The sequence below is a fragment of the Salvia hispanica genome, chromosome 6, assembly GCF_023119035.1.
Source record: "Salvia hispanica cultivar TCC Black 2014 chromosome 6, UniMelb_Shisp_WGS_1.0, whole genome shotgun sequence".
Classification (NCBI taxonomy): Eukaryota; Viridiplantae; Streptophyta; class Magnoliopsida; order Lamiales; family Lamiaceae; genus Salvia; species Salvia hispanica.
Genome location: NC_062970.1, coordinates 15,141,247 through 15,153,053, shown reverse-complemented (window position 1 = coordinate 15,153,053; position 11,807 = coordinate 15,141,247). Strand labels below are relative to the sequence as shown.

The 11,807-nt window shown below is 40.5% G+C and overlaps 1 protein-coding gene across 1 annotated transcript; it reads right to left on the bottom strand.

Moving 5' to 3' along the window:
* Nucleotides 1-3,436: 3,436 nt before the first annotated feature.
* LOC125194326 lies at nucleotides 3,437-4,979 on the bottom strand. Its single transcript, XM_048092490.1, has one exon. The coding sequence runs from the start codon at nucleotides 4,921-4,923 to the stop codon at nucleotides 3,643-3,645; it is 1,281 nt and encodes a 426-aa protein (XP_047948447.1). The 5' UTR covers nucleotides 4,924-4,979; the 3' UTR covers nucleotides 3,437-3,642.
* Nucleotides 4,980-11,807: the final 6,828 nt, after the last annotated feature.

Sequence of the window (11,807 nt, the reverse complement as noted above, 5' to 3'; positions counted from 1 at the left end):
CATATTAATTCAAAATAAAACTTACTCCACATAAATGCAAAGATAAAAAAAAATACAATAAAATAAATAAATAATTCCCAATTTTTTCCAAGTTTCAAGACTATTTTCGACCGGTGGGCGTCCTCCTCCGAAGTCTTCTAGGTAGAGTATGCTCAGAGGGCCGACTGGTACGAGTGCCACATCAATGCTTCCCCAACAAATTTTATGCTCAGGTCCAATTCGGCGGCGGCGGGGAAGCGGAGGCGGAGGTGGACGATTGGGAGGCAGCGGACTTGCCCTTCCGCTTCGCAGTTTTTTGACCCATGGGACGAACATCAGGCGCCACGTGTTCCCAAAACTCTCCTCCAACCCATCGCCACAGTTGCAGGTGTAATGCCCCGAGGCATTGTTCTTCGCTCTCTTGGGGCAACACAGAGAGTGCCAGATGCAAACTTCAGGTGGTCCAAGACCACGAGGTACATGTCGTACAATCGAAACTCTTTGTTTTCTTGCTCACGGAACAAGTCGAAACTTGGCCCGAATGTCGTCCAAAATCGCTCCGCTCTGCCAGAGTTTCTCCACATTGGTGACAATACTGGCAAATTTCGACAGATATGTATGGATCTGCTACCAGTGCTTCTGAAGATTGTCCCACTTGTGCGCCTTTGCCCAGGTGGCTTCGTTCGGTTGTAGCCTTAGCAATCCTCACCCAAAAAGTGCGAACACTTTGCCCAAAATCGATAATCGGATCCTCTAAGACATCAACAAAGCACCTAGCAACTATCTTCGACTCCTCGATTGAATAATTCTTCCCGCCCATAGCAAAAGCCTTCACATTGTCTTTGCCCTTGCCCTTCGATTGGGAACCAGACGTGATCTCTTCCTCGAAGGAAGAAGTGGGCTCCATATCCAAAATCACGTAGTCATCTAGGTTGATTCAAGATGCATCAGTACCCAGAATATCGAAATCTGGGACTGTTATTTGTGTGGCTGGAACCTGAGTGTCCAGAGCTTCAGGTGCCGGAGTAGCTGGTGCTGGTGCTGGTGCTGGCTGAAATGGTGGAATATTATTCCATGTATTCCCGTTTTTTGTGCCTAACTCAAAGCATTAGCCATGGCCATGAACGCAGTTTGAGCATTTGGATCCATTTCCGAAAAAAAATTAGAGTGAGTATGAAAATGAGAGGTGTGATAAATGAAATGAAGTTGTAGGTATTTATAGAAGAAATTAATTCGCCCTTCGTCCCAAGGTAGTTGGGGGCATTTCTTTTGGGCACGAAATTTAAGAAATTGATGTATTAAAGGTTAAAATGGTGCGAGTAAAATAAGAGAGTTTAACATGAGAGAAAATAAAGTTTTGCCAAAAATAGAAATAACTTAACTACATTGGGACAATCCAAAAATGAATACAACTCAACTACTTTGGGACGGAGGGAGTACTATAATATACTCTCTCCATCCCTGAAAATTTGTCACTTATTTCTACTTCCGTCCACCCTTTAAAATTTGTCACCTTTTATTTTTACATCATTTTTTGTAGTGGACACCACATTCCACTAACTCATTCTCACTCACATTTTACTCCCTCCGTCCCAAGATAAGTGAGCAAAAACATTTCAGCACCGGATTTAAGGAAATGAGGTTTGCTAGTAAGTGGAAAGTGAATAAAGTAAGAGAGCTAATAAAGTAGAGAGAAAAGTAAGAGAGAGAATACCAAAAAAGAAAATGGCTCACTTATCTTGGGACGTCCCAAAGAGGAATATGAGTCGTTTATCTTGGGACGGAGGGAGTATTATTAAACAAATATATAAAAGTATGACCTATATGCAACTAACTTTCTATTACATTTCTTAAAATCTGTGACGAGTCAAATGGTGACAAATTATTAGGGACAGATGGAGTTGTTTATAATTTTTAAAAAAAGAGAGAAATTGAGAACAGCGGCCGCGGCTGCTACAATGCAGCCGCAAGGCCGGCAATTCAGCTGGGAAGTAGGCTGGCGGCTGAGCCGCCGCACGTCCTGAAGTAGCTAAAGTGCAGCCCCAAGTAATCAGAAAATAAACTACTATGTTAGTTCCAAATCCCCAAGATCAGAGGAAAGTGATCCCTACTCTCAAGGCTCCAATTCAGGATGGAGGGATCATCCTAATTTTAGCCATGGGAACACCTAGGCCAAGCAGCAGATCACTGTAGTGGTAATTTCAACTGTCAGCAAAAAAAAGTACAGTTACAGAATAGATTATATTCTCTCAAATGGAATAAACTCCCTCGCTGCTGCGATAATGAACAATGTCATCCCAAGTTCTGCTGAGTGGTGCTGAAAGGTCGATAACTCAATATTATGTCAAAGTGTGGTAATTTCAAAACTCCGTCCTCCTCAAACTATGAAGGTTTCTCCTATTTAGGTTTTCTTGGCACTGTGGGCAATTCATTCATACTCTAAGTCTTATCCAATTCAAGTTTACTCAGCTCTGGTAGAAGTCTTACCAATGCTTATTAAGGGAATCCACCCTACATAGGTCATCATTTCAGCAACTTTGCTACAGCTATAACATCTTTGAATAACCATCTCTTAAGGAGAAACAACACTCAAACCCACATATTACCATCCTAATCATCCTTGTTAGTTCTATACAAAACTACAAATGCTATTCATACTTATTTTTCGTTTTCTCCAAATAAGTGCAGATGCTCTGTCTTGCTGCATCAGTAACTGGATAAAAAAAATATAATATCACCCTACTTCTGGCCAGTCACTCATTGAGAACTCACTCTAACAGGGTGGAAGCAAGGGGTTCTCAAGCTAAAAACTCATAAGTACCACTTTTCTATTTGATTCCATGATCTTTGCTTCCTGGTTCTAAGTAAGGTGAGGATCACTAGTCCACAGATTTTGGGGAACAATTTATGTTGTCGAAAGATAGCCATTGAAAAACAGAAATTCACTTTACATTTTATTGTTACATGTATATATGCATTTGATATGTGAAGTAGATAACTAGTTAATTTGATTTAGTATGCAGGCTGCCATCACTTTTAAAATTCATAGAGGGCAATAGCAAAAGTAATGCTTCCCCTCCCACATAGAATGAAACTGAGCTAAACTTATTGCCAAGAAGCAAAAAGCATGAAAAACGTTGTTGCCTAATAGGTACTACTAAAGTCAAAACGATAGGCACGTCTACCATCTCCGCATTGTACTAATGAAAACTCATCCATTCGTGTTCCTTTCAGAAATCATTGTTGCTAAGAGAAAGAGAACGGTTATTTAACTCAAAATAGATAGCACAGACAGTGCCACACAAATCACATCTTCAATGTTAGTTATGAGTAAAACAACAAGCTAATCAATTAAGAAACCAAAATAATGGGAATTCTATATATTGCATCAAAGAACCACATCAACCACAAAACTCAGGAATCAAAAGCATTTGAACAAGAATAGGTACACATCAAATAAACAATAATGCATAATACTATTACACAACATCATGAAGGATGATATATCTCTTTAATCTGGTGCTTTACCTTCCGTCAAAAGTAAATACTCTTATCTATATGTATAGTTCTAGTATAACAACTAATAATCTGCACAAAAACCACACATTCTCACAACGAACACCAAATGCAAGTTAAGAACAGGAAAATTCTGATAAAGTAAAATCACTTGGAAACTAAAAGCATCTCGGGTTTCTTAGCCTTACTGGGAGTGTTAACATTCGAACCAGTACCATTGGCAGCCGCCGCATTGGCAGCTTCACGCATCCCCTTATCAAGCTGGATCAAACTCCTTGTAGCTAGAATTGCTTGCGGAGCCAGATCATGTGAAGCCCTAGCATATAGGCGCCGCACAGCCACAGACGCTGCATCCTTCACCTCATCAGCATTCAAAGGCCCCAGCAAACAATGCCCCAAAATTCTCAAAATAGGCTGCAACAATTCCCATGGCAGAGGAATTCTAAAGTTCTCCTCATTCATTTCTGCTGAATTACCGTTTTCGATTTCTAAATTCTTAACACTCTCCACCACATGATCGATCTCGTCTTGTTCAACCCTAGTATCATCCCCAAATCCGTTCTCACTCCATCGCCCCTCATTCTTCTCCACAAAATTCTCTGGTTTTCCGTCGAGCTCTGAAGCGCAGGGGCAATCCAAGCCCGCCCAAACAGCGGCAAAATTGCAGAAGTCAAGCTTTGACCAACTCGGCATCTGCGAGATCTGCTTGTAGTAGCAATCCAGCGCGACGCCAACAATGCAAGCGCGCTTGGTGGACTTAACCGCCATCTGCGGCTCCAGCGGTGGCGAGATAACTCCAATGGAAGGCGTGCTAGGGTCCGAATTAGGGCTGGACGAGTTAGGGTTGTTGCGCGGAGCGTGATAGAGCGACGGCTGCGATAGATCGGGGATGGAGACGGTGACTGCCTTGCCGTTGCGCGATTTCGTCTCGGAAGTGTAGAGCGCTAAGATGACGGCCTCGAAGCCGGAGAGGGAACTCGGAGCTTCGGAGTCGGGGTGGTGGATCCGGTGAAGGTAGACGGAGGCGAGGAGCGGGAGGGCAGAGAGGACGACGAGGCGGAGATCGGGGTCGGAGGAGAGGAAGGTGTCGTAGAGCCAGTGGCAGACGGGATCGTCGGCGGAGCCGGAGGAGGGGGCGGAGAGGGCGGAGGAGAGGAGGGAGTAGGCGGACGAGGAGAGGAGGAGGGAGCGAGCGGGGCGGTCGGTGTCGGCGAGGGAGGAGAGAGGGTCGTGGTGGGGAGAGGAAGGGAGGAGAGAGGAGAGAAGGTGGATGCGGGAGCGGGCTCTGGAGATGGACTCCCACCAGGAGTGCATAGGATCGGAGGAGTGGCCATTGTTGGTGGGGTTGGAATTGGAGATGGGTTGGCGGTGGTGAGAGGAGGAAGAGGAGGTGGAAGAAGGGGAACCGCCGTGGAGGTGGAAGTCCATGGTGGTGGTGGTAATGACCGCCAACTCCGGAGGAAATTATGTTAAGACTTTATCAGTATATGACTTTACCGTTTACTCCATAGTACTCCAGTTTTTTACTTAATTTAATGACCGAATTGCCCTAGCAATTTCTGTAATGCCGTTAATAATTCGAAATTTGAAAATAATTCAACTGTATATTCCGGTGAAGATTTATTACTCGAAAATCAGCCTCATTTCATGGTCAAATTATATATGTTGTGATTATATGTAAAATGGTTTTAGAGCATTAGCAATGGAGGGCCCCCTCGGCCCCCCATAGTGGAAAATGGGCCGCCAAGCGCCCCCTCCCTCTCTCCCCCATACGGCCGATGTATCGGTTCGACCCGTTGAGGAAGGCTTTCCGATCGGCCCTCCATTGTGGAGGAAGGGCCGCCGGTCGGCCCTCTCATCTTTTTTTTATTTTTATTTTTCTATATATATCTCCATTTCCCATCACTTTCACACCATTCCTCCACTTTCCAACACTTTGATCACTTTCCACACTTATCTTTTCACTCTACACCTCCTCTCTCTACAAAATGGATTCCGACAACTCTCCCCAAGTATCCGGCGACGGAAGCCCATACACGGGCGGAACCCAAATTCCGCCCGTATCCCAAACTCCACCCACTCTGCAAAATCCCTACTTCAACCAACCTCCACTATCGGCGCAAAACCCCTACTTTAACCAAGTTCCTGGAGGTAACATATTCGGTGGAGGATTCACTCCTTATTTTCCCGGGAATCAACCCGCGGCCTTCCCTCAAATCTCCGGGAGCACCTTTGTCGGTGCTGGTCGGCCAATTACCCCACAGGCGTTCCACTGGAGCATCGGAAGAGGAATCGACCCGAATTATGGGGACGCGGTGTACCGGCCAGAGATGCTGAGTTCTACACCCGACACTCACGGATCTACAACTTTTACAATCACAAATCCGAGCTTTAGTACGGAAGTATGAAGTGGAGGAGATGCACCCATCACCTCCAAAAGAGAAGGAGAAGGGGAAGGGGAAGAGGAAGGGGAAGGGGAAGGGGAAGGAGAAGGTGCAAGCGAAGGGGACGGCCGCGGACCCGGAGGCACCTTCGACGCCTGCTCCGAAGGGTAGAAGGCCGCGAACACATTATACGGAAGCTGAGACGCTTGCTCTGGCAAGGGTTTGGATCGATATCGGCGAGGATGCGGTTGTGTCGAACAACCAACGGAAGCTTGGCTTCTGGACCTGCATTGCGCAACGATACAATGAGGAGGGAGTGAAGCCTAAAGGGGCACCTTCTCACAAGGCGCCGGAGCTTCGAAAGCATTTCGAGCGTGTCATGTTCCACATTGGTAAGTTTCATGGCATATACGAGAACAATTGCAGAATGATGTCGAGCGGTATGAGCTACGCCGACGTGCGGGATTTGTCGCTCCACCAATTCACGAGTACCGTCAGCAGCGCCGGGTTCCAACACTGGGACGCCTACATGAAACTGAAGGATCATGAAAAATTTCGGGCGGGAATTGAGGCGGCAGCGGCGACGGGCTGGGGGAGAACAAAGCTCGTTCAATCCGGGAGTTTTAATGGAAGCGGTCCGACACCAACTGACTTAACCGAGTCAGTTGAGGTTGTTCAGCCCACTCCTCGGCGCCCAATGGGAGTGAAAGCGGCGAAGGCAACGGCGAAGGGGAAGGGGAAGTCTCAGGGGAGCGCCTCCCAGTCGACCGGTGGGGACGCGGAGGGTGATGTACGGATTGCCGGATACGCTCAACTGCATAAGTTCTATAAGCTGTATCGAGAAGAACCGGATGATCGTGTGAAGTTGGACATCTGGAAACTATCAATCGGATGAAGAAACAGATGGGTCTGCATTCCGACGACGAAGCCGACGCCGATCCCTAACTCGTATCTAGACTTTAATTTACAGTTTTTCCTTTGTGGGTTTTTTTTTCTTTTCAATGTAGGTTTTTTTTTTAATCTAGTTGTATTCTATTTTCCAATCTTGCAATACAACGACGATTTGCGTATTACTCCCTCCGTCCCGGCTAAGATGACACATTGCTTAGCCGACACGGGGTTTTAGGAGTTATTGGTTAAAATGTTTAATTGGAGAGAGAGAAGGTGGGTGTAAGTATTAAAGTAGAGAGATAAAGAAAGATGAATATTTTAATAGGAGTGAGAAAAGTGGTTGAGTGTATTAATTGGAGAGAGAAAGTTACCAAAAAATGAAATGTGTCATCTTAGTTGGGACAAACTAAAAAGGAAAACGTGTCATCTTAAGCGGGACGGAGGGAGTAATATTTTTTTGCATTTAAAATTATTTAATTTGACAACATAATAAAGATAACAAGTGCTACAAAATTAAAATAAAATAAATGATGATGTGGAAATGAATTGGAAATGGGAAGGCCCTATGGGAGGGCCCTTCCACACCATTGTGGGAAGATAGGCACTCTCAAAAATTGATGATGTAGAAATAAAAAAAGAAGGGCCCTTCCATTGCTAATGCTCGTAGTAATTTTAATTTTAATCTGCTAAAGGCGAAAGTTAAAAGAACTAAATAAAGTCAATTTTTTTCTAAAACATAACTTTAAAATAAAGAGCTTCACTAAAAATAACGTGAATATCCAACTCCAACTCCAATCAAATCTAAATATATAAATTTTGGGGTTTTTTTTTTTTTTTTTTTTTTTTTTTTTTTTTTTTTTCACAGCATATAAAATTTCAATCAAAGTAAAGTTGATGTGAAGTTACACTTACCATATATTAGCATCTGCTTGACAAAAGGTGGTAAATGGATATGACATTTTTTTTATTGTAAATGAATTTAAATTTAAAGTTCGCGTCACGGGGGATTCGAACCGCTTGAAGGATTAACCGGTATATCACTTGACCAACTCATGCACACACACCTATGACATATTATTAGCATGAAAAGACACAAACTCTGAACATTTTGATTTTTACTCTATTCTCTTAGAATTTAAATACATGTATTTATGTTTTACTGTATTTTTTATGACAATTTCAATCAAAATAAAATTAATCGTAAATTGCTCTAATTTAGCTCTTTTCTATATTATACTATTAGTATAAGTTTAATTTCTTATATATAAATTCTTTTTCTGAATTACAACAATGTCTAATGTCAAAAATTTTAAAGAATATATTGTGATATTTGTGATTTGTCATGTATTATTTGGTTAGGGTGTCTCCGGTGGTGCCCCTCCCACTAGCCCTTCCCATGCCACGTCAGCACTAGCCCTTCCCATTCTACTGCCACATCACTAGCCCTTCCCACTGCACTAGGACTTCCTACTAGGACTTCCCGCAATAAAATTAATAAATTCACAATTAAAATTAAAATTTACGGAATTAAAATTTACGAATTAAAATTTCGACACGAGCCGTATTTATAGAGTTTTTTTTTTTTTTTAAATAAAAAAAATTAAAAAAAAATCGGTGGGACGTCCAGGAAGTGGGACGTCCTACCCACGCCACAGCGTGGCGCCGTCGTGCAGACGTCGAGGCGAGGGGCGAGGCCATCGCAGGGCACTCGGGACAAGCGTGGGCGCCCTTCCCGCCCTATGGCGCCCGTCAGGTCGCCCGTCCCCGACGGGAGAGTGGGAGGGGCGTCGGTGGAGACCCTTAGGATAATAGATGTTGTCAATTGTATATACAGTATTAATTAAAATGATTTTAGTTATATTTGACATGATTATGTAGAATTATTATTGCAAATCTTGGCACCAAATTTTATGTAAGAAATTACAAATAATTTTTTTTGATTATATAATCTTTTTTGAATAACATAATTTTTTGCATGTTTTAAAATTTCTGGCTTCACAACTTTATTACTTAATTAACAAAAACTAGTCCAAAATCTACGTATTATGAAGGCAAGTTTGGAATATCAACAAAGTAAGCAATGAACCAGCCAAGACAAAATGTGTTAATCCATCCTAACAATCAATCAAAACCAAACAAGTTGTTGAAATTTCTTAAACTCCCAAATCCATGATCAATCAAACTCTCTACATTGCAAACGTTTGTTTCTGGCTCTTCTTGCCACCGGTGAAGAAGGCAGATCCCAACCCATTTACCAATGCAGCAGAAGTGGAAGAAGCCATCTTGTTTGAATTAATTTGTATATAGATGTCTGGATTGTCAAAAATCTATGGTAAAATAGGTATGAGATGTGAAGCCAAATGGTGCATTGATATATCTGATGAAGGAAATCGAAAGATGAGTCGTGTGGGGTGCCACGTAGGATTGGTGATATGCAAGGGATAGATTTCTCACCAATCAGATTAACAAATCCATCCTCACCTCCTCCACGTGGACCACAAGCTTTTCATTACTTGTTTATAGATTTTTTTTGTTTCATGTGATGGTAGAGTTCTCGACCACTTCAAGCCCACAAAAAATCGTCTACAATGTTTAAAATCTTATTATTTGGGTGCTCGGTCGAGATTAAATATCTAGAAATTACATTGGTTCCTAAGTTATGTTTGTTAATATCCGCAACACAAGAGTCAAGACTGACTATTAAACTAGTAGGAGGAGTAAATTATTCCAGTCACAACAATAAGTCAATAACATATATATCATGAAACAAAATCTTGTGCAGTCCATCAAATAATAGGATTGTTGACTTGCAATGTGAGCATGCTAAGAGGCATTGAGCAAGGGAATTACTTTAGCTTTACTAAATTTAATGAAGTGTGGTCGCCCTTCCCATATTGTTAGGAGGACCTAAATTTCTCTAAGGTTGGGCATAAATATTGTTAGTCACCACTCGATATAGTATATAGTACGTGGCTTTTTTGATGAAGAAGACTTTAAATGGTGTCATTTTAGGGATAATCCTCTTGTCCACAATTAGGAGTCCCATTTTTTTTAATTTTGGTCTGTTTGCCGATAAAAGTCACAATTTACTTTTACATTAAATAGTAAGTATGTCTCACTTAGGACTCAAATTCCACTTTTTTTATATCTTAAACCGCAGCGAACTCAAATGAAACTCCTATTCTCGAACGGAGGGAGTATATGAAGTATTTTTTATTATACGCTAATTCGTCCTCCAATAGAGTAAAAACCATCATCTTCCTTCCATGTTTGATCACTTGAGGCTACAAATCGTTTCTGAATATGATATTTTTGGGCATTTTTACTGATATAACTCTCATTTCAATTTTCAGCATTTTTATTTGTGAGATTTTATCACTGAACGGTACTATAATAATCGGTATTGAACTGTCCATCAGTCCATGTAATTATACATGCTCCCATGCCACGAGTTAGATTTTAGGATAAATTTGGTTTCAATGAACTCATCGATCATTTACAGGCAGCAAACAAATAATGGGTATAACTTTTTATTTCAAATGAAAATACTACTGTATGTCTCAAAATACGAGAGAATGAATGTTGTCGTTAGGATTTTGAATAATACGATTTTTTTATTTTTTAGTTTGTTTGTTGAACAAAAGAAAAATGTTGATGAGATAGGGGCATATTATATGCAAATAATGCGATGATTCCATAAGTCACACGTACAAATATATTTTTCTTCAGTTTTATTCCCTATCTACATACTTTTTCTTCAAATATTGAAATCAGGAAGTTTCTATGTTGCTTTGAATTGGTAAATCAGTCATTTGTCCTTGAAGGTCACACATTAACCCTCTTGGCCTCTCATGGTATTCAATCTAATTGCAATTTGGAGTATTATTTTTTTGAAACTACTTTAATGTTGAGACATGTTCGTATAAAATATTTAAATGGTGGGATCACTGGCATAAAATTGAATATTTAGCTTATATCAGAACTAAATCACCATCTAAATATATTACTCCCTAGAAACAATTGTCAACATATTTCTCAGGCCAGCACACACAGGTCCTGGTCCCAATACATATCAAAACCATCACAATTGTCCAAACTAATTGAGAGATTTTTAGTTTTGATAAAATATAGTCCTCATTATTTCGGTGGCGTTGGTTAGTTTGGACACTAGTAAATGAATCCATCTACACTTGTTTGAAGCAACATGGGTAACAATGTAACATGACATATGTTCATCAAGAAAGGCAATAGAAACAATAATAAATACTTCAAAATAAATTGCATGGACTAAAATGACAATTTGAAAATAAACGACCCATATAAAAAAGTACTTATTGGAGTTTAGATCAACATTTTTATTATCTATATCTGTTTTGCATTTGAAATTTTTTCACACTTTTATAGGTAGTACCTTTTTTTGCATGATATTCATAAAAGTAAAAGGGATATCGACGCTTCATAATTAATACATGAAATTTTTAAAAAGTTAGATTTTTGCCGTGAACTTTGAAATTGACAAATAATATCAAGAACTTTACCCCGAGTTTGTTATTTCCCATCAATGAAAAAATTCAGACAAATAATATCATGATACAGATTTTTTCGTAATTTCCCGACAACAACTTCGAGAGTTCCAAGATTTTCAATATTTGAGAATAGTTTTTCTTGAAGCACACCCTCCAAATTTGTTCTTCGATCTATTAATATAGTCGGAATTTTTTCACTAGTGGAAAATAACAAACTCTGGGTAAAATTCGTGATATTATTTGCTAATTTCAAAGTTCGTGAGGAAAATTCAACTTTTTGAAAATTTTATGATAATAGGTGTCAATATCCCAAAATAAAATTATCTATGTATAATAGCAGTTGCAGATGATTCTCATAAATACATAAATTAATCCATCCTGATTCAATTTTCACTTGTATGAGACTTATCTTGTACAGAATGTTTATTTTGCCTGGTTTCTATCATTTTATTTTTCCCACCATTTTGTATCCACTTGTTAACTCCACACATCTCTTCATCACCCCTATACA